The following is a 23631-nucleotide window of genomic DNA, read 5'->3' as shown; positions in this document are numbered from 1 at the left end:
TTTTCTCCGTTTAGGCAAAATAACCGAGGAGAAACAAATTTCCTGTCTTTTTATTTAAACTTGTTACTCTCCTGTCTCATCCAAGACATCTCTCCACCTACCTCAGAGGTTCAATCTTTTACTAGCACCCACTGCTCAGAAGTCCTACATTTCTACTTCATTCTACTACTTTCTACTTCATTTATTTTTTGTGGTTTGTTCTTATTGGGACCAGTGACCTGCTGATATCCACCTACTACCAATCTTCCAAAAATATTTAAAAGTTATTGTTCTACTGATACCATTTGTTTACAAATGTTGCTATTTAATAGTTTCGGCTCTTAAAAGGCATTTAAGATACCACTTTTTTAAAAAAAAATCACTTTAACAGAGAAACAGCAAATAATTATTTTGTTGATATAGCATAGCAGTTAGGGCGTTTGCCTTGCACGCGGCTGGCCCGGGTTCGATTTCCTCTATTCCGGGTTTGATTCCTCCGTCCCTGTCAGAGAGCCCAGCAAGCTACCCAGAACATCCCGCCCACACAGCAGAGCCTGGCAAGCTACCCACGGGGTATTCGATATGCGAAAAACAGTAACAAGTCTCACAATGGAGATGTTACTGGTGCCCGCTCAAGCAAACGGATGAACAACGGGAGGATAGTGCAACAGTGCTTTTTCTTTATACTTACCACGTAACAAATTGAACTAAATTTCTCCTTGTCTTTAAAAGAGGGAAACACTTCCTCTGAAATGCATTACCACACAGTCAATAATAACATTGGCCGAGTGTTGTAACAACCTCCACCATTCAAATAGGTATTCAGGCACCAATTACACAAGATAAAAGTAGTAGCTGACGGTGAGAGGTTAGCTTGGGTTCCTATCTTGAGACGTTTAGGTCTAACTAATATTTGATACAAAGCTTATATAAATTCATGCTATTAATGTCAAAATTAAAGAAAATTTCACAATCTCTACCATGTCCTTCTAATAATTAGTCAATTATTCCAGCTTGGAAAAACTATTGGCATCATCTGAGTTTGCCACAGTAAAACCCCTGTTCATCTTGGTTACATTAACTATCGATGACATGTCCTGACTAGTAACTGAGGATATAAAATCCCAAATAAGTAGAATGGCAACAAAGTTTTGACAAATTTTGAATAAGCAAATATAGATTCTTGTATTACTTAATCATGCTCATTATTCAGTGAACAAAATTTCTTTAATTTTGTATTAAAAAGCATTTATTTAAATAAAGTCTGAACAATGGATATAACCAATTAAACTTCTTTTTTCCTCTCAAAACTATGTACTCCTTTGTTTTTCCCATATCTTAATGACAATCTACTGGAAAGGAAAGTAAAAAAACTGGATGCATTCTTAATTAAAACAGGTTTAAAAAGAATAAATTCGAGTATTTCTCAAACATCATATATATAAATCAGAAACCATTATGTAACAGTGCTTCAAATGGCGCTACAACCATTAAAACATTTAGCTTATTTAAAATTCTTGTTCAGAGTCAATTTCTATTGAGTCCTTATGCAGTGAAATGCATTTTTAGTATTTCCTAACTGTAGTAGAAAATGGCTTAGAAATGAATGTTCTAATATTTTCCATTAAATATAACCAACAATTTATCAAAAATACTTTATTATGAACAATGTGAGAAAGTGGTGATACTAGCTTTGTATGCTTTTTCTATCTGGTAAGTTTTACAATCTCAAAGTAAAAAAATATGCTCATTTTCTAATTCTTCCCAAAGACTCATTAAGAAAATATAGTTACTTTAAAATTTCAAAACACAGAAACTGTTCTTATTACATTTTCAAATCTGTTTAAGAATTTGGTGCTATGCTAAAGAGAAGGATGAAACCGCAGCTGTGAGGAGGGGAAACAGTAATTACTGATCAAGAGTAAAAACTACCAATTAACTTCATAAAAACTTCATACTGTTTTAGCACAACCTAGTGGTGATTAAATTTAGGTACAGCAAATGTCAGGGGGGAAAAATAAAATTTCCAGTTACTTTAAATTCACTTACAGCAATTATTTTAATTCAGAAATTTAAACACACATTCAGATAAACTATTCTTAAAATAAGCCCTATTTTTAAAATGGGGTTTATTTAAAAAAAAAAAATTAGCCAAAAGCAATACCAAAATTACATGATTACATTAGGCTGAATTGGCACATAGTATTTTTGATGTAAACAGCAAAAAGAATGATCACACAAACCCGCTATCATTAAACTGTTTCAAAATTGATACCAGTGAACAAAAGTATAACAATACCTTTATGATCTAACTGCTCAAAACAGTACAATCATTGCTTTGTTTAATTTCTTCAGCATTTTTTATCTTTTATAAAAAATCTTTTTTATATTTTATCTTTTATCTCCTGCAGCAATTACTTTTTATCTCCTACAGCAATTACTCTGTTGGGTTAACTTAACAAAGTTCAAAGTCTAGGTAAGTAATAAAGCTCTATGAGCAGCCACTGGTTACTGATGAAGTTCTTATTCTTTAGAAAATGTGCCCATTATTAAACCGGATGACATTTGGTGTATGGTATACTATTCTTCAATGTATCAAAAAAACCCTCCTTTTTAGACAAGTAGAACTATAATAATTTCGCTCCAGTTCCTTTCACTGTTGCACTGTTTTCCATATTAGTTACAATTACCTGAAAATTCAGCAAACACTGAACTTTCCAAGACACCTGGTAAGATATGATCCAAATGTGTACAGCAGTTAAATGATAAGAGGTCTGAGGAGAATAATTACAAAGATGTGTTTTATATTCCACATGTCCTGCAGGTGTTACATCTACCTTACCCATTCTTTAATGTTCATGACAAATACTTGTGCTCACTGAGCACAAGCAACTCAAGTGAAGACTTTCTCTGTTCTCTTTAGGATAGTACGTAATCAGTACATCCTATATCACCAAGAATTAGGACTTAATTCTCTCTTGGAAACCTAACTAAGAAAGGCTGATAGATACTCTAACTTATTCCTCCTCAACTTCTCTGCTCCTTAATATTCTAATCTCAGATCTGTGGTACTAATTTTACTAATTGCAGGCTTTGTCCTGCATTTATAACCATAGGAGAAAGCTATTTCTCAATGCTCACCTCACTCTCTCTATATATGTGTATAGACATAAAGAAGCATATAAATTCTTTTTTTGTTTTGTTTTGTTTTTGGGTCACACCTGGCGATGCACAGGGGTTACTCCTGGCTCTGCACTCAGGAATTAACTCCTGGCGGTGCTCAGGGGACCATATGGGATGCTATGGGACCATATGAACCCGGGTCGGCCGCGTGCAAGGCAAACGCCCTACCCGCTATGCCCCCTACTCCAGCCCCAAGAAGCATATAAATTCTTATACTTTCTTTAATGCTGTAGTTTTCTCTTCAACTCCTGTCAACTTCAGTAGTACATAACAACTATGTCCTTTTCGTTTTCATGACTATTTTCTATCCATGAAGAACAAAAATTTTAACAATTTTCTGAAGATGTAGAATCTATAATTTTAAAATATTTTGCATAATATAAATTATATACAAATGTTGAGCTACCTTATTCCTGTGGACTGATGAAAGAAGAATTATTTTGCTCAAAAAGATACTGTGAATTTTTAAAACCTTTACTTAACAATCTCAAGAGAATTCTTTTAAAAAAATTTTGTTTTGGGGCCACACCTGGCAGTGCTCAGGGGTTTTTCCTGGCTCTGAGCTCAGGAACCACGGATCATATGGGATGCCTGGGATCAAACCAGGTAAACGGTGCACCAACGAGTGCCCTACCAGCTGTACTATCTCGCTGGAAACTATTAAGAGAATTTTAAAAAAATTAAAAGATTGGTATAGTTCTGGATATGTGCTACCGGAAAACTCAAGGTTTATTTTATCAAGTGACAGCAAATATGAAATTCCCAATTCCATACTATATGGATTTTTTAAAATCATATGAAATAATTTGAAAATAAAAATTACTTTCCTTGCTAACACCATAAAGCAAAAAGCTTGGTGATTTAACTTATTTCCTCTTAAGATGAATATTCTTAAACAAAAATCCGTGAAAACATAAAACAAACAAAACCACGCAAAAATTCATCAACTACAACATCAATGTGTTGAACACTAGTCACACTATACCACAGAACAGGGGCTGATAAATTTTACAGAGGGTGAGAAAGGAAATAATTTAAGATTTCTTCATCTACTGTCTCTGTAGTAGCTATTCAATTCTGTCCAAGTAGCACAAAAATTGCCATAAACAATGTGTGGCAGTATTCCAAAAACCTCTATTTATGGATACTGAATTTCCTATTAATTTTCAGTGTCTTGAAAAATTGTTTCCAACCATTTAAAATTGAAAACACAACTGTTAGCTCACTGGTCCTGAAAAGAAAGCACGGAGATGGACTTGAACCACAGGCCAAAGTTGGCTGTGCCTTATGTACAGGTTTTTAAATGTGATGCAAAATTATTTAAAATTATAGGTTTGAAATCTACAGACCGAAGACCTGTTTTGTAGATCTCTCATTTTAAAATTTAAACCAGACAAACCCTCTACTTTCTGGATAAATACACTCACATGAAAGAAGAAAATATTTCAGAATATAAATCCCCACTTAATAAAGGAAGAAAAAAAAAAGTTATGAGTCTTTCATCTTATAACATAATCTGGAAATATTTAAAAATTTTATTCTATGCAATAAAAAATAGTTTGCATAGATTTAGTACATAATTTCTTAATTTTCACTCTAGGAAAAAAGACAATGAGAAAAAGTTTTTAAATCTCTCTATTCCATTTATAAAATACTGCAATCTAATTCCTTGCATATACAAGCATCAACTTTGAATATAGTATTAGTCATACCTATGAACTGGAATTGACCTAGATGAGTTTTGGGAAGTCTCAAAAGATGCACAATTACATCAAACAATACTATGATTTCTATACTTTGGAACATCTAAATAGGAAATTCCTGTCTCCATAATGTAAGGAAACAAGAATATTTTTCCATAGTTATCAAGTATAAAAAAAAGTTCACAGCTTTATTTACCTTTATCAAAGGTAAAATGATTCACTGAACATTCCAGGGATTATTTTGACCTTTAGTAGTTCCTAAACATAAATTTCACGTGAAATTTTACCTGTTTGGGATTTCCAAAGCAAGAAACTAATACAAAATTTACTCAACTCTCAGAAGTCCATGGGCTCAAAAAAAAGGAATTAAATATAAATGTTTGACAACTTTATCCTTTCTAGTATTACAACAGCTTCAGGTTTTGAGGCTTAGTTTCTTGTGTCTATCCATTAAAAACCTAACTCAATCTTCTATTTTAATAACTCTCAATGTCTTCTTTTGCTGAGGACTTTGTTTTGCGACGGAGAAGATCAGTTCGTCCAGCTTCAACCATTTGTTCCTCCCAAGCTTTAATTTCATTATAATAACGAACTTTATCATCTTCAGCACGTTGGATATATACCTGAGGAAAAGGATGAATTGCCAAAATTAATTCTTCAAAAGAGTTTCTGGATGATGTCCACATATACTCTAGAAATTAACCCTACTAATCTACACATTTTTATAAAGAAACTGAACAAAAGAATCTTTTTCTGAGATAAACATTAGATGAGGGCAACGGATGTAATTCAAGCAGTAGAACAAAAGCTTTGCAAGGCTGTGGGTTTGATTCTTGTCATACCGTAAACTCACCCTCAGAAGCACAGTGTGTGACTCTAGTAGTCACTGAGCATCGAGTGGAGCAGCTGTCACAACAATGAAGAAATAGAAGATGCAATAAAGGCAAAAATGCATAGATTTTGTATTAATTAGATTCCTACAATTTCAAGGTATGGAACGTGAGAAATCAGCATCAGCAGAATGTGATGGTACCTGAACACTGTATGTGATGACTGCCATACTGCAGTCAAAAACTTCCAAAAAATCAGCAAAGTGGTTCAGTGATAAGAGCACGTATTTTGCACAATGTGAGGCCCAGAATTAGATCCTCAGAACCACAAATATGTGTGTGTACGTGCACACACGCGCGCGAGTGCACAAACACGCACATACACACACACACACACACACACACAACTTCAGAAAGTTCAGAAAGGAAAAAAGCCAAATTGGTTCTAAGAATAAGAATAATAATTTAATTACATTATTAGTTTTTACATGAAATAAACTTTGCCCTACTAACTTCTCAAGAGATATTCTAACTAGACACTTGAGATTAATACCATACCACTGGCAAGAGAGATGGTATAGGGGTAAGATGCACTTGCCTAGGATTGTAAAATCTAGGCAGCTACACGCAAAAAAATGAACTCAGATCTCTAAAACCACACACGAAAGTCCAATCAAAATGGACTAAAGACCCTGATATGAGACGTAAACCAATGCAGAAGAAATCGTAGGCCGAACTCTCCATGATACTGAAGTTAAAGGCATCTTCTACAATGAAAACACTCCTAACCAAGTGCAAGCAAAGATAAAAAAAAAATTGCACTACATTAAACTAAAAAGCTTCTGAACCTCAAAGGAAACAATGACCAAGACACAAAGGCAGACCACTGAATGAGAGAAAATTATTCACCCAACATTCATCTGATTAAAGGATTAACATCCAAGATAAGGCACTAGTAGAACTCTCAAGAATAAAACATCCAACCGCATCAAAAAATGGGGAGATGATGAGGGGCTGGAGCAATAGCACAGCAGGTAGGGTGTTTGCCTTGCATAGGGTCAACCTGGGTTTGATTCCCAGCATCCCATATGGTCGCCCAAGCACCACCAGGAGTAATTCCTGAGTGCATAGCCAGGAATAACCCCTGTGCATCACTGGGTATGACCCAAAAAAGCAAAAAAAAAAAAGGGGGGGCGGAGATGAACAGAAACTTCCTCAAAGAAGAAATAGAAATGGCCAAAAGGGACATGAAATCATCAGGGAAACGTAAATCAAAACAACAATGAGATATCATCTCACACCAGACTAGCATACATCAAAAAAGAACAACAGGGCTGCAGTGATAGTACTGTGGGTAGGGCATTTGCCTTGCATGCAACCGACCTCCTGAGTTTGAGCTCCTACATCCAGTGTGGTCCCCTGAGCACCGCCAAGAGCAATTCCTTAGGGCAGAGAGGCAATAATCCCTGAGCACTGCCAGTTGAGACCCCAAAAGCTAAAAGCCAAAAAAATAAAAAAGAACAACCATGGCTGGCATGAAAGCAGGGAGAAAGGAACTCTGATTCACTGCTGGTGGAAATATTGATCGGTCCAGCCTTTTGGAAAACAATGTGGACATTGGCTCAAAAAAATTAGAAATTGAGCTTCCATGACCCAGCAATACCACTCCTGGGAAAATACCAAAAACACAATGCAGAAAAAGTGATCTGCACTCATATGTTCATTACAGCACCTTTCACAATAGTCAAAATCTCAAAACAATCCCAGTATCTGAGAATAGATGAGTGGATCAAGAAACTATGGTATACTTACACAATGGAATACCACACAACCATGGAATTTTCTTATACGTGGATGAACTTGGAGAGTATCACGCTGGGTGAAATGAGTCAGAGGAAGAGGGACAGACATAGAATCATTGCACTCATATGTGCGATTAAAAAAAAGAGAGAGAAAAGAATTATGCCAAAAGACAGTAGAAATGAGGGTCAGGAGAACTGGTCCATGGGAAGCTTGTCATAATGGGGGTGAGGGCGGGAAGCATAGAGTGCAATTAGGACAGAGAAGAGACCACTATGACAATGACAGTTGAAAATGATCATTCTGGACAAGAAATGGGTGCTAAAAGGTTATAAAGTGATATCCGTGATAACCTTTCAGTAACGGTATTGCAAATCACAATGCCTAAAAGGAAAAAAGGAGGGGGTATGGTGCTGCCAGCAGGTCAACCTGTACCTGTGGGGTGAATGTATCAGCAGCTTGATGGTGCTTTCAGGATCCTGATACCCAAAATTGCCGCTGTGCCTTTGGCCAGACCCCACAAGTTGGGGCCAAGTTTACCAAGAATTTAAATGGCCAAAAATTAGGTATGTGGGAGCCACGCTCACAAACCACCCCCGGACTCAGCTATAAAGCTCATTTATTAGCCTTATTTTAGAGAACCATAAATAAATCTCATGAGATCCAAAGTCGCAGTTAATCTCGGATCAGGGCATGGCTGAACAGACTGGATGGAGTAAATCGGAGGGAAGCACGTTAGTCTGGTGTCCCAAAGCCCCCAGCAGCCCCTTGCTTCCACAATCCAAAATTGTTGCCGTACCCCCAGCCTGACTCCACCATCTTAGGACAGACCTCACCAAGTTGTAAATTCGGATATGCGGGTTTTGTGAGTGAAATCTCCAGGCTTCCTCGGGGTTGGGAGGGGCTGCCTCCCCCACCTCCCTGTACTTCCAGAAGCCTCAGCAGTCATATCCACACCTCAAAGAGGCCACCCAATGAAGAGTTACTCTAGCCTTATTGTCCCGATAAAAATACTGAATGCCCTGAACAAAAACCATGACCTATTGGCACCTGTATAGCAAACCATAATGCACAAAAGGGAAAGGAGAAAGACAGCAAGAAGGAAAGTGCCTCCCATAAAGGGAGGCTGGGGGTGGTGGTAGGGAAACAGGAGACACTGGTGGAGGGAAGGGTGCTGAATCATTGTATGACCGAAATCCAATTATGAACAGTTTTGTAATGCTCTATCTCATGGACATTCAATTATTATTATTATTTTTTGAAGTATTGTGGTGGAGCAGGAGTGATAGCATAGCAGGTAGGGCGTTTGCCTTGCATGCGGTCGACCCGGGTTCAATTCCCAGCGTCCCATATGGTCCCTTGAGCACCGCCTGGAGTAATTCCTGAGTGAAGAGCCAGGAGTAACCCTTGTGCATCGCCAGGTGTGATCCAAAAAGCAGAAAAAAAAAAAAAAAGAACAGAGAGAGAAAAAAAAAAGTATTGTGGAGTTCATACCCAATTCAATCAGCATAATCAATGGCTGAATAAAAGTGTCCTACATTTTTAAAAAAAATTAAAGGAAGAAAGGAGAGAGGGAGGGAAGGAGAGAGAGGAGGGGAGAGAGAGAAAGAAAAATCTCTGCAACACAGGCAGGCTAGGGAGGAGGGGTGCCGGTGGGAAATGTTCCCTGGGAAGGGATGAGTGTTGGAACATTATACTGAAACCAATATTAACAACTCTGTAACTGCGTATCTCATAGTCACGCACTAGAAAATGGGGGTGCAAGTGGGGGAAGCACTCACTTTGCATATGGTTAACCCCAGTTCTATTTGCAGCACCACATGATTTCTAGAGCACCACCAGGAGTGCAGGCCCCCAAATCAAAAATACTTAAAATAAAATTTAAAAGTAAAGCCACCTTACTTACTTGTTTTTGAGAGCTAGAAAGGTTTTTCCAGTTTTCATTTACACTTTTCAGCTTGTTCTGTAAAACCACATTATGTTTATTAATTCAATCAAATTAGGGAAATTAGTAATTAAAGAATTTATTATTCTAACAAAAATTCAAGTATCAGGAATCATAAGCAGTCTTGTTAATTTTTAGTATCTTTCTGTATAAAAACTTTAATTAGAAATGTACTGAGTCAGTGAAATAGTACAGAGGGTAGGGCATTTGCCTTGCATGTTAGCTGACCCAGGTTAGATCTCTGGGACCCCATAAGGCCCCCTGAACTCCAGTGGATATAGCAACAAAACAATACCAAAAAATTTTTATCCTTTAAAATTAGATACTTGAACATTATGTCCATTTCTGATGTATAACAAAATTAAGTATCTGTGTGGACTGTGAAATGATCACAATGTCTAGTTAAGATTCCACATAGTAATAACAATTATTTTTCTTGTGATAGGTACCATTTACTCTTTCCTCTGAGCAACTTCCTAATACATAACAGTGTAATTAATTATAGTTACCATGCAATACATCACATTCTTGGGCTTATTTTAGAACTACAAACCTGTTTCTTTGCCTACTTTTAACTGTTTCTTAAATTCAACCACTAACCTCTAAGCTTATTTCCTTAGGACATCTTTGTGAAATTTCACAGTATATCCTATTTCACTTAGCATAATGCTCTCAAGATCCATCTACGCTGTCCTATGAGGCAATTACTTTCTTCCTTTTTTATGAACAAATAATAGTCCATGATAACCTACCATGTCAACAAGTTAGATCAGTAATGAACTCCAATGGCAGTGGTGTTATATAGAGCCCAAGTATACCATAGGTGATAGCAGTGATTTCCAACCTTTTTACAGCTGAAATCAATGATAGTCCACGGACCAATGGTTGAAAATCACTGAGTTATACCATGTGGGGTGGAAAAGTAATCTGGGATGTCCCCCAATGATAAATAGCCTAACAACCCATTTCTCACAATGTTTACCTGGTAATTACACATACTTATGGTTTCTACAGACCATTTCTCTATCCTTCAACTCACCAACGGGCACTTAAGATTGCATGCATGTCATGGCTACTGTAAATAATACAGAAAAATAAACATATGGGTGCATATTATCTTTTTAAAGTTACTGTTTTCCTTTTCTTCAGATAAATATCCAGAAGTGGAATTGTTAAATCATGTACTTTCTTTTGTTTTGAATTTCGGGTCATACCTGACAATGCTCAGGGGTTAATTCTGACTCTGCCTTTAAGAACTCAAGATACCTCTTCTTGTTTTGTGGCAGCAACTGATAAAATTCAGTGTTTACTCCTGGCTCTGCACTCAGTAATTATACCTGGCACTCAGGGGCCCATGTGGGATGCAAGGAATCGAATCTAGGTCAGTCAGGTGCAAGACAAGCACTCTCCTCGATGTACTATCTCTCCAACCCCAGAATTGGATATTTTCTGAGGAACCTTTACATTATCTCCAGAGTATGCTGTGAAATTTATACTTCCATCAACAATCCACAGGTTTAACTTTCTCTCCATCCTTACCAACACTTGTTATAATTCTTTTTGGAGGAGACAGGGTGGGATGGAGGGCCACACTCTGCAATTTGCTCAGGAGTAACACCTGATGGTTCTTGGGGACCATATGCAAAGCCAGGGATTAAACCAGGGTTACGCATACAAGAACCTGAAGTCCTCTACGTGCTCTCTGACCCAACACTTTTTATTTATCTTTTAATAACTTGTCTAATGAATATGAGATACTAAATCAGTATTTTTTGACTTGATTTTCCTTGAAAGTAATGTTATATACCTTTTAATTTCATACGGCAGAGCCTGGCAAGCTACCTGTGGCATATTCGATATGCCAAAAACAGTAACAACAAGTCTCCCAATGGAAACGTGACTGGTGCCCGCTCTAGCAAATCGATGAACAACGGAGGACAGTGCTACAGTGCTACCTTTTAATGTACCTTCTCATACATTTTTAAGTCTTCTTTGGGAAAACTTAAGATATTTTTAAATATGCTTACTACTGAACAGTTTAGGTCAGGTCAGTCTTTCCAATGGTGATGAACACTGCTCCCCAGTGCAAGAGTTGGTAGTAATAGCCAAGGGTATAATTAAAGGTCTCTTTCCTGGCTGGAAAGAATAGAGATCCTGCATACAGCTGACCTAGGTTTGATCCATGGCACTGCATATGGTCGCCCAAGGCTCACCGCGAGTGACCAGAGTCAGGAGTAAGCCCTGATTACCGCCAGCTGGGACCCCAGACAATGAGAGAAATAACAAAAAATGTGAGTTTTATTTCCATATAGTACTTATTTAAGAGCAACTTACTACTTTTCTTCACCTCCTGATATAGGACACCCCTAAAATTCCGTTTCTAAGTATTCTAACAATTAAAACTCATTTTTTTTTTTACCTGTGATGAACTCTCCTTAGCGTCTTGAAATCTTTCAGCTATAAAAATATTGTAAGCTGAGCGAGGTCTTTTTGGTTTTCCAAGCAGTGTTAACTCCTGTGTGAGGAAAAAAGAGAAGAGTTGCAGCTTCAACCTCTGAGATTTACGTTTACCTTTGAAATGTTGTTCATGATTATAGATTATACCTTAGAGTAAATATTATGTTTCTTGTATATGAAGTAACTATTCAAGTCAGAATCTTCCCTATTGTTAGAAATTTTAATATAGCATTGTTTTGAAAATTGTAAGTCTGAATCATTTTCTAAACAAAAGCATTTCCTTCACATAACATTTTCATGATCTCCATTCCATAACTGAGCACATATGTACAAAATATTCATGAAAATATAAAAAGCCTTCGCTTTCTCATCCTTACAGAATACTATTGGGGCTGGAGAGATAGTATATGCCTCGAATGTGGCCAACTGGGTTCAGTCCCCAGCACCACACGTGAGTCCCGTGGCCCTGCAAGTAATGCTCCCTAAGCGCAGACCAAGGAGAAAACCTGTATTGTTGCCACAAAAAAAAAAAAGCAAAAATAAAATACTACCATTTCCTTGGTGAAATTACTAGATGCCACAACTCATGAACTTTAGAATATCCACTTAAAAACTTCTCATTTCATTTCTTTCTCTCCATATTTCTTAACTCTGAAATGTCAACAGATGTGCTATTTTTTACTAAGTATTTAAAGAACAGCTGCCTTAGGGGCTGGAGTGATAGCATAGCGGGTAGGGCGTTTGCCTTGCATGCGGCCGACCCGGGTTCAAATCCCAGCATCCCATATGGTCCCCTGAGTACCGCCAGGAGTAATTCCTGAGTGCAGAGCCAGGAGTAACCCCTGTGCATCGCCAGGTGACCCAAAAACAAAAAAATAAAAACAACAAAAAAAAAACAGCTGCCTTAGTGACCATACTCAAGCTCTTGGAAAATATTAAGGAAACAGAACTCCTACCCAGTAACTTCTATGAAGCCAGTATCACCTAAAATAAACTAGGTCTAGAGTGATATTACAGTGGGTAGAGTGCTTGTCTTGCATGCATCTGACCCGGGGTTGATCCCTGGCACCCAAATTTCCTGAGTCCTTATAAAATGATCCCTGAGAAAAGAGCCAGGAATAAATCCTGTGAACCACTGGGTGTAGCCTGAAAACAAAAACAACAACCATAAAAAGAAAATTATATGCTAATATCCTTGATAAACAGTGATGCAGAGATCCACAACAAACTCTGAGAAAACCAAATCTAGCAATTTATCAAAAGGATGATACACCATAATCAAGTGAGGTTCATTCTAGGGATACAAAGATGCCTCAATATATACAAATCAATTAATGTAATAAACCATATCATCAAAAAGAAAAATAAAATGGCTGCATCAACTTATGCAGAGGAGGCTTTTGACAAGATTCAACATCCATCCATGATATTAAAAAAAAAAAATCTTCCCCCCCAAAAAGAACAGAATGAATATACCAAGATAGTAATGGCCATCTACAACAAACCCACAGCCAGGACCACACTCAAATGTGAACAACTGAAAGCCTTTTCCAAGATCAGAAACTGTCACCGCTTTTATTCAACCTAGTTTTGGAAATCCTTGCCACAGCAATCAGACAAGAAAAACAAATCAAAGGGATCCAAATTGGATAAGAAGGCATACTATCACCATTTGCAGATAACATGATAATACACATTGAAAACCTTAAAGACTCCACAAAAACTCTTAGCAACAATATAGTAAGCAGGTTATAGAATCAGTACATAAACATATGGTAGTTTTGAATGCAAATAATAAATTAGGAAAAAATTAAAAAGATAATCCATTTCCAAGTATCCAAAAAATATCAAATACCGTAATCAACTTAACAAAAGAGGTTAAAAACATACAGTAAAAAATATAAATCACTGCTTAAAAAGGTAGAGAGGGCATCAGAAAATAAGACATTCCCTATTCTTATATTAAGAGTATCAACACTATCAAAATGACCTTCCTACCCAAAGCATTACACAGATTCAATATAGTACCCATTAGTTTTCCAATGGTGTTCTTCAAAGACTTGGAATAAATTCTACTAAATTTGTTCTAAACCATTAAAACAAAAAGTCAAAGCAATTCTTAAAAGGGGGTGAAGGGAACAAAGGGGATGGGGAGGTTCTCCACAACACAAAGTTTGCGTTTCCAAATTTTGAATTATACTACAAAGCTGTAATAATAATAATAATAATAATAATAATAATAATAATCTGTATAAACTCAGGTTTACGGACAGTGAATCTACAGCAATGGAGCTAAATACACGAAATAGAGCCAAGAAAGTCTCTTTAATAAATGGTACAGGGAAAGCTGGAAAGACATATGTAAAAAGAAATGGGAACTGCACTGCACACGATTTACAAAATTAAATTCAAAGTGGTTTAAAGACTTTAAGATTAGACTAGAATCTAAGAAATAAATTAAAGAAAACATTGGTAGATGCCTGCATGAAACTGACCTCAGAGGTGTTTTCAAAACAAGATAACCAACAGGAACCACAGAGGCAAAGATAATAAAAACAAAAATAAACAAATGGGACATCAAACTTCTGTACAGCAAAAAAAAAAAAAAAAAAAAGTATGAACAAGAAACAACAAGTATAAAATGAAAAGGCTGAAACAATTAACAGTTCTTCCTTGGATCTGTAACAGAAGACACATGATAAACCACTGCTTGGAGACTGGAAAGGCAGGTGAATAGAGGTAGTTCAGTTTAACTGTAGCAGTGGCTCAGAAGCAGAAACTACTGAGAGAACCAGGGCTATTAATACCTCAACTGTTGTTAATCGTTGGGTAGTGTCTGAACAAGTCTGAGAGTAAAAAGTCCTGCAAGGACACAGCCATAACAAGATTTATATCCAAGAACTCAACCAGATTCCCACAATACAGATCATAAAAATCCCTTTCAGTTTCAAACAAGAGGAGAAAGAATCATTTCTGAAATACCTGAATATTTAGATATTCTTGACTGCCCTCAAGGGAAACTAGCAGTTAACCAGAAGTTAGTGAGCCTAGAGACCCTAAAGAAAGGAAATTCCAAACTCCAGCTCTTCTAGTTATCCGGTCCCAACTAAGTGATTGGAAAGTACAAAAACTGAGAAACATTTGTGTTCACAGTCCAGAGATACAGATTCAGAAAAAGTCTAAAACCTAATCATCGAACTATAGAACAATGGTATCAACCACCGGTGCCAGTCTGCAGGTGTAGAAAGACTGAAGGATGCTGAAATATACTGCTTCCCTGCATACCATATTACTAGGACCTACTCGTAGCAATTCTTTTAACCAAGTACAAAGCATATCCAGCTATCAAGAAAATGTTGCAAGGCATACTAAAAAACAAAAAAATATATAATTCAAAAGCAAGCCAGGAATCAAACTTAGCCATAATTATGCTACAAAGTCTAGACAGCATGTAAGAATAGACACACACAAGAGAAATTGCAATTCTAAAGAACTGTCACTGTCATCCCGTTGCTCATCGATTTGCTCGAGTGGGCACCAGTAACGTCTCCACTGTGAGATTTGTTGTTACTGTGTTTGGCATATCGGATACACCATGGGTAGCTTGCCAGGCTCTGCCGCTTGGGCAAGATACTCTCGGTAGCTTGCCAGGCTCTCCGAGAGGGGCGGATCTAAAGAACATCAACCTCAAAAAAGTTCGATGTAAAAAACAATCTAACAGAAATAGGCATACAGAATCATTGAGCTAGGAGATCAGAAGAGTACAGGGGTTGAGTCTTGCATGTGGTCGGCCCCAGTTCAACCCCAGGTGCCCCTGAGCATCACCTGATGTAGCCCTCAAGGCCTCCAGCATTATAGTATAAGCCCACAGGCTCCCAAGCACCGGGTGGTCCTACATCTGGCCCTACCAGGTCCAGGTGGCCAAAAAGGGGCCTCCAAACTTTCTAAGCACTGCTTAGGAAGCAGCACACCACCACCACACCACTCCTGCCAAAAATATCCTCTGAGGAGCTGGAGCAATAGCACAGCAGGTAGGGCGTTTGCCTTGCATACGGCCGACCCAGTACAATTCCCAGCATCCCATATGGTCCCCTGAGCACCGCCAGGGGTGATTTCTGAGTGCAGAGCTAGGAGTAACCCCTGTGCATCACTGGATGGGACCCAAAAAGAAAAAAAAAAAAATCCTCTGAACCTGAAGTCATTTCTCCAAAAACTATGAAAAACAAAACCAAACCCAAAAAGAAATAAAGTTTAAGGAAACAAAAACAATATATCTAAAGACCCTGTGACAACTACACTAGATATGACAAGTGTGTTAAGGGATTATCAGCTAAAAATAGAAATAAAGGAACAGAAAAAGTATTTCCAAGAAAATAATTTTTATCTGTGCAATTCTTATTTCTGGATTTCTTTACTCTTAGTACATTAAGGAGAAATGGAGAGCAAGAAAAAAGTGTTCTTTTAGTACTCCTCCCTCTGTGGAATATCTTTTCTGATTCTTTTTGATTCTTTTTACTAATTGGACAAGCCACCTTAAGGTTACCACCATTGATGTGCAACTTGTTATGTCCTAGTGCTGGGAAGATTTAGGACATTAGAGCTACAAAAAGACAGCTAGCATCTCACATTAAATAAAGGTTGGAACCTACCTTTTCAGAAACTGTTTTAATTCCAATGACCATTATCTATAGTCTGTGTACTGGACCGGCAAATACAGGCACCTAATACTGCTCCACAGGAAAACATAGTCTACAGCTTTCAAACAATGGAATTTATGAACATTTTAAGCTGGGAACTAACAATTTTGTTTATTTCTAAAAATTTTATTTTAATGAATCACCGTGATATAGTTACAGACTTACAACTTTCATGATTGTGTTCCAGTCAAACAATGTTCAAGTACCCATCCCTCCACCAGTGCCCATTCTCCACAACCAATGTTCCCAGTATCCCTCCCCCACCCCCACTCCTTCCCATGCCGACTCTGTGTCAGGCACATTCCCTCTTACTTTCCCTGTCCTTTTAGGTGTTATGGTTTGCAATACAGGTATCAAGCGGCCATCATGTTTGGTCGTACATTCAGCACGTGTCTACTATCCCAAGCGATCTCTCCAACCATCATTTACTTAGTGCTCCTTCCTCCATCCCCGTGACCTTTTCCTCCAGCACATGAGATCAGCTTCCAAGCCTGGGGCAATCCTCCTGACCCTTATTTCTACTGTCCTTGGTGGAATTAACAATTTTGAACCATGTGAAAAATAGAATTTCATCCTAGTTACTTCCTACAAGATAATAAAAGGCATTTCCTTATTTATGTGTTTATTCAGCTTATACAGGAATATACAAGAATAATATTCAGCTTATTCAGCTTATACAGAACTAAATTCACCATTACCAATAGAACGACTTCTATCAGTAAGTTACTCCAGATAAAACTCAGGAGCAAAGATTCTTACTATTCCTTCTACTACTTCCATGACAGCGCTATCTATCTTAAGGTCAGACACACCATAAAGTAGCAACAGGGTATTCAAGAGGCTCAAGACAAATGGTCCAATTTGCCAGGAAGCCATCCATTTTTTTCCTTAGCTGGTATATTCCTAATGATAGTCTAGAAATTAATCACACATATAACCACTAAGAGAGAACTACAAGTATTCAGTTACAAATGTCAGTTATTTGCCAAAGGAAAAGAATACTTTTGTTTTGTTTTGTATGGGAAACACCCCACAGCGCTCAGGGATTACTCCTGGCTCTGAAATCAGGAATTAGTCCTGGCAGGGCATGGGGGACCATATGGGATGCTGAGTAATGAACCCAAGACAGCCATGTGCAAGCAAGGGAAGTGCCCTACCTACTGTACAAGCTATCCAGCCCTGGAAAAGATAGTGATACTCACTCTCTTCTTTAGTAATGCTTTCTTTTTCATACGTTTTTGCAAAATTTCTTTTTCCAAGGATACAATCTGACTTGGGGTTAGCTGTTTTTGAATTCTGTTTATTTCTTCTTTGTATGCCTCCCATTCTGCCCTGTAAGCATCTTCATATACCTATAAATAAATCCAAACAAGTCAATAAACTGTTGCTGTTGAATTAAACATTGTATACCTGCTTACTAGCACAACTACATGAATTCAGCTAAAAAACAAATCAAACGACTGAGTGGAAAATATGCCTTGGGCTAACATTTAGATTTGTTCAAACACGTATTTTGGAGTCAAAGAGATGGCTCAATGAGTGGGAGTACACATTTTGCACGATCAAGACCCAGGTTTAATCCCTAGCACTGCATATGGTCCCAAGCATGGCTGGGAGTGACCTCAAGAAAGCAAGACAGTAATAATCTGAGTACCTCCCAGGTATGGCCCCCAAACAACAACAACAACATTTCAAGTAACATAACCAAGGTGAAAGTCTAGCATTTATCTTCAATTTCAAGTTGCTGCATTACCACCCCGAAATACCTATAAACTCACCACTTAAGTGCATCAGTAGATATAAAGTTTATTTGTACGTAATAGGTATTACAGAGAACCTGTTATTACAGGTATTACAAAGGTGACCTAGTCCCTACAAGGTTATCATAATTTTTAACTGCAATGTAACTAATTAACAATGCTAAAAAATCTAGATGCTTACTTTTTTGTCTGAATCAGGAAGTTCCCTCCATAGTTGGGCAATTTTTCTAATTAGTTCTGAATTTTTTGCATCTATGGATGGGAAGAAAATGAAAAGAAAAAAGTCAAAATTTTAAACTTCAATTTAATTTATAATGATTTCCAGGAAACAACCCATGAGCTTTAAAAAAAGTTTTGAAATTTCATCTGACACCTCTATCCTACTCACACAATTTAATGACTTAGCTATCGTTTAAGTCAATTAAACATAATTTAATACTTTAACATTAAAATCTATTTTCTTATAATTAGAGAGTGCATCATATACTATGAAAAGTCCTCAAAAGCTGATTACTGATTTAAACAGCCGAATGACCAATTTCAAATTGTTTACTTCACATATCAAAACATTTTAAATCCAAGTCTTTCAAGAATCAGCTCACAAAATTTTACTAACCAACAAAAGAATGTTGACTTATATAATGCTGTCTTGTATTTTAGTTACAGAAATACTGTGCAAACCAATCATTCTAAAACCTATCATTTCCCATTTATTTCCTTTCTGGAATGACAGGATTCAATGACTTATCAATAGTTGGTTTTGACTTCTAAATTCTTAGAGGTTTAAGTACAAACAAATTTCATAAAGTGTGACAATTTTTTTAATAGCGTTACTTCCCACAAGTACTGACTGATGTACTGTGTGAAAACGCTTTGGAACTGTTAACTGTTATTTATTAAGCTTTTATCTTTATACTAGAATTCCCAAGAAGACCCACCCAATAGCCTTACTAGAGTGAAAAACATCCTACCTGGAAATCTTTTTCCAGAACTCAAGATAAGAACTGATTTTCGGTGAAAAAGTTCTTGAAACTAGCAGTAAAGTGTACAGTTTTACTGTTCATTGCAAGTTCATTAACAAAAGGAGCTAAGCCATAACTCATCATTAGTTTTTTAGCGCTAGTAAGTTTCTCAGCCTTTTTCCAACCCCTCTGGCCTCATTTCCTCCCTGTGGCCCCCTGTCCTACCAGCTGGCCCCCTAGTCTGTACCCTGTACCCCACCACATGACTTTCACCTGGGAATATTCATACTTTTCATTAGTTCCAACTACACTTAAAGACCCTCAAACAGAAGGGTTAACGTTGCTGCAGCCGTCGGTCGGGCGCTCTGCCTGTGCAATCCCATCAAAGCGGCAAGTCTGAACCGCTTACTGCGCTCTTTGCTAGATCAGGGGCAACAGAGGGGGGGAAAAGGTACAAGCCCCAACTTCTTACCTGGGTTCTGAGCTTTAAATAATGGTAGTTGTTCTTTGGAAAATCGAACATAGGAAGTCATGGGCTTCTTTGGATAACCGGTCGTGGATGAAAACCATCTCGGTACGTATACAGAACTAGATTTTAAAAAAAAAATGTCGAATATGTGACAAGATCCTACGGATACAGACAGACCCCCACCCCCACCCCACCCCGCATCGGACGGCACCGAGAAGCTAAGACACCTAACAAACACCGGGCAGGGAAGCGCGTGGCCTTTGACGCTCCCAAGTGCCGTGGAGGGATGGGTGTCAGATCAACGGTGTGACTGTAACCCAAGCATGACAGCTTGTAACTATCTCGCGATGATTCAATAAAATCAAAAAAAAACAAAACCAAAAACAACAACTCCCAAGTGCGGGGAGGGCGGTCCTGCCCAACCGCAGCCGGACGCCCTCGCCTTCCTGAGAAAGGGCGCTGGGGCGGGAGCGCGACCGGCCTCCCCAGGCTCCCGAGGCGGCGGGAGCGCGCGGCGCCACCTGGCCGAGGCCGCGCGGCGGGGCGGGGGTCGGCGGGAAGGCGCGGGGCGGCCGGGAGCCAGGCACGGCGCGCGCTGCCAGGCGCGAGGCCTCCGCGCCCAAGCCACCAATGCCGGGGCAAGGGCAAGGGCACGGCCTCGCACCCCGGGCCCCCCCCGCCCCCGGCGCCCCCGCGCCGCGCCGCGCGCAGCCTACCTGAGGGGAAGGCGCAGCCGGTGTCCGCAGTCCGCGCACAGGTCCAGCCCGGACTTTCCCAGGGCGCTCAGCGCGCTCCACAGGCCTCGCAGAAACGCCATCGCCCCCGCTGGCGAGCGAGCGACCGGGCGCCAAGGTCCTAGAGCCCCCGGCCACGAAAGAACAAGCCCCGCAAGGACAACGTGCACCCCAGCGCGACCCTCCGGAGTTTTGTTACCATCCCCGCCACTCGCCAGGCACTATGGGAAACGGGGCGGCTTCCGGTAAGCGCCCAAGAGGCGGGACGAAGCTGAGCCGGCGCAGGCGTGGTAGGCGCGCCCCATGGGCGGGCTCGCGGGGAGCTCGGCGGCCGCGGCGGGGACGCCGGCCGGCTCCCCGGCCTCGAGGGGGCGCTGCGGAGACGCCTACGTGTGCCCACCTTGAGCGGGGCCAGGGGGCCGGTGGAGGTGCGCTGGCCGGCGCGGCGGGGCTGGGCTCTGGCCGGCGTCCGCCGGTGACTGCGGCGCCCACGGCTGGTACGTAACAGACGGGGCTGCCGCGAGGACACGGAACCGCCTGTGCCGTCCGCGCTGCCCAGGCTGGCCGGGCCGAGTCCCGCGCTTACGCGCCGCCGTCCACCTCGAACCCAGCGGGGGACTGGGGCAGCTGTGGACGCGCCCCGGAAGGCGTGCACGGCGCTGCGGGTGCAGCTAACAGACTCTGCACTGCATTGTACCAAGCGCTTTGCGACCTCACGACAGGTCCTGACAGTCATGAGAAGAGGACCACATTTAAGGCATTCGGATCCGGGTCACTGAGACCATCACCGACCAGGGCGGGGGTCTTCAAGCCTGACACCAAACACTTCCTATGTAAAAGGATCCGCTTTCTCGTGAGCTGGAAACAGTGTCTAGTTTCAGAGCTAGGATTCAAGTCTAGAACCGTGGGGGGGGCGGGGGGGATGTCACCTCCTCTCCTCCCTGAAGATTTCCAGCACTGCAAGGGAAAATGATGGATTAGTTCCGTTTTCCCAGCCCAAGTCCTGAGAATATGATGCGATGAGGATGCCTTGAGATACTTGATGGCCCAGACAACCGTTTTCTTTGTAAGCGACATCAGCTTGAAGACTGGGACGACCTAAACTTGAAGATGTTACCCCAGCACAACCAGGTACAACCCTGGGTAGAGCAGGGGTCAGAGAAGCACCGTGCACTCCAGTCCAGTACTGAATGTCTGGCCAGATTGGTGGAGGATCACAGGGAGAGACTCCCTGCACCCCCCGTGAACGTTAATGAGAGTGTTCCCAAAGAAGTTACTTCAAAGGACCAAACCCACAGCTTCCTTTTTCATAGACTCAGGGTTGAAAGGACCTTCGGGTCATCTGTTCAAACTTCCCATCTTGTACACTTTATGTACATTTTAGTTAATAAAATGTTTTCCATCTTTTACTCTAGAACTTTTTGTTCTTTCAGATCTTTGATATAAAGTAACACTCGTTTTTTTTTTTATTGAATCACCATGTGGAAAGTTACAAAGTTCTCAGGCTTATGTCTCAGTTATACAGTATTCAAACACCCATCCCTTCACCAGTGCCCATATTCCACCACCAAAAACCCCAGTATACCTCCCACCCCCGCCCCCCCCCACCCCCAACTGTATAACTGATGGATTTCACTTCATTTTCTCTTTACCTTGATTACATTCCATATTTCAACACAACACTATTGTTGGTTTTTCCCTTTTTCCTTTTCTTTTTTTCCCCCTCAACCCCCTTTACACGCCTCATAGTATGGTGGACGCCATGCCACGTTTCTCCCTGAACTGGGAAACAACCGGGAAAGAGGGATAGTTCCTCTTCTTGGCTGGCGTGGGGCTGTTGCTTAGTTCACAGTCTAGAGAAGTGGCTGCTACTTTGATTACCTCCAATATTTCAACAAAAAACTCACTCTTATTATTTGGAGTTTCCCCCCAAAGTCAGACCTGCTAAAAAGGAACCGTTTCACATTGCTGACAATTAAGAGATATTAAGTCGCGCAGACACAGCCGTGTCCGCATGGTTTTGGATTTCTGCATAAAGTCCAGGGAAAATTCTGCCAGAAATTGCATAGCCCATCTCACAGTCCCAGTGCATTTCTGTAAGAAGCTGCGCTGGATGCCAAAATGTGTTAGAAGGTCTCTGGAATCAAAGTCTTTTAGCGCAGAGGGTCCATTTTGCTCTGAGGGCGTGCCGGTTACACCCACTTCCCATGATTCCCTAGGAGCCCCAAGTGTAAAAACCGTATACCTCTGGGTTAGGAGTCTTAGAAGGTGGCTCCAGCCACGTGGATGTCGCTGCTGCCGCCATTTTCCATACAGAAAAACAGAGTGGAGAGGAAAGATTCATCTCCGGGCAGCGCGGAGTTGTAGCCCAGCTCACAGTCCCAGTGCATTGCTGTAAGAAGCTGCGCTGGATGCCAAAATGTGTTAGAAGGTCTCTGGAATCAAAGTCTTTAGGCACAGAGGGTTTGTTTTGCTCTCAGCAGCTCCGGATTTATCTGGCCGAGGGCATCAACACTCATTTTTTGAAAAACGTGATTTAGGATTTAGCTCAGTGGTAGAGTGCGTGCTCTCTACCATCTTTTTCCCATTAAAAAAACAACAACACCTTTTTGTTTTGATTTTTGGTTATTGGGCTACACCTGCCAGTGCTCAGGACTTATTCCTGGCTCTGCACTCAGGGAATCACTCCTGGAGGGACCCGGGGACCATATGGGGTGCCAGGGATTGAACCTGCATTGGCCACGTTCAAAGCAAGTGCCCTACCCACTATATTAACTCTCCAGCCAACTTATATTTTAAAGTGTCATTTGATAAATCTTACTGTAGCTGTCTAAAAATTATGCAATTTTTATGAGACAGCATATTACTTAAAATTCATTTGCATTGCAGTGATAATTTTTTTATAAATGCAGTATTAAAAAACAAAATAGAGTTCTAAGTTACTCAGATTTTCTTTGAACCAAAAGGCTTCTGGTCTTACATGAAATTTAGTCTTGCAGAGTTTAGTTCCTTTATTTTTTCAAAAAGTTCTTCTACTCCCATTCCTTCAAAACATTACTTATATCCCTACTAGGAGTGATCCCTGAGCCCAGATTTGGAAGTAAGCTGTGAG

General features: G+C 40.0%; 1 protein-coding gene across 2 annotated transcripts; it reads right to left on the bottom strand.

The window, feature by feature from the left end:
* Positions 1-1206: 1206 nt before the first annotated feature.
* TFAM (transcription factor A, mitochondrial) lies at positions 1207-20740 on the bottom strand. Of its 2 annotated transcripts, none has more exons than XM_004607628.2 (7): positions 20502-20735; positions 19789-19904; positions 18536-18606; positions 17797-17946; positions 11860-11955; positions 9402-9458; positions 1207-5488 (listed from the first exon to the last, which is right to left on the bottom strand). In XM_004607628.2, exons 1-7 carry the CDS (start codon positions 20600-20602, stop codon positions 5342-5344), a joined length of 738 nt encoding a protein of 245 aa, XP_004607685.1. In that variant the 5' UTR covers positions 20603-20735; the 3' UTR covers positions 1207-5341. The 2 variants fall into 2 exon arrangements, with proteins under 2 accessions (XP_004607685.1, XP_054975353.1); XM_055119378.1 differs by lacking the exon at positions 1207-5488 and adding an exon at positions 7535-8901 and having other exon boundaries at positions 20502-20740.
* Positions 20741-23631: the final 2891 nt, after the last annotated feature.

Source organism: Sorex araneus, chromosome 11 (genome assembly GCF_027595985.1).
Source record: "Sorex araneus isolate mSorAra2 chromosome 11, mSorAra2.pri, whole genome shotgun sequence".
In the NCBI taxonomy this organism is placed as follows: Eukaryota; Metazoa; Chordata; class Mammalia; order Eulipotyphla; family Soricidae; genus Sorex; species Sorex araneus.
The sequence above is the reverse complement of the archived record's forward strand: the minus strand, read 5'-3'. Positions and strand labels throughout refer to the sequence as shown.

What these genes read in the sequence shown, in the direction of transcription:
- TFAM (XM_055119378.1), bottom strand. Translation starts at nt 20,602, where the DNA reads ATGGCGTTTCTGCGAGGCCTGTGGAGCGCGCTGAGCGCCCTGGGAAAG. An exon ending in TTCCTGATTCAGACAAAAAA is followed by an intron (nt 17,947 to 18,535) that starts GTAAGCATCTAG and finishes ATTTATTTATAG; the next exon opens with GTATATGAAGATGCTTACAG. An exon ending in CTAAGGAGAGTTCATCACAG is followed by an intron (nt 9,459 to 11,859) that starts GTAAAAAAAAAA and finishes GTGGTTTTACAG; the next exon opens with AACAAGCTGAAAAGTGTAAA.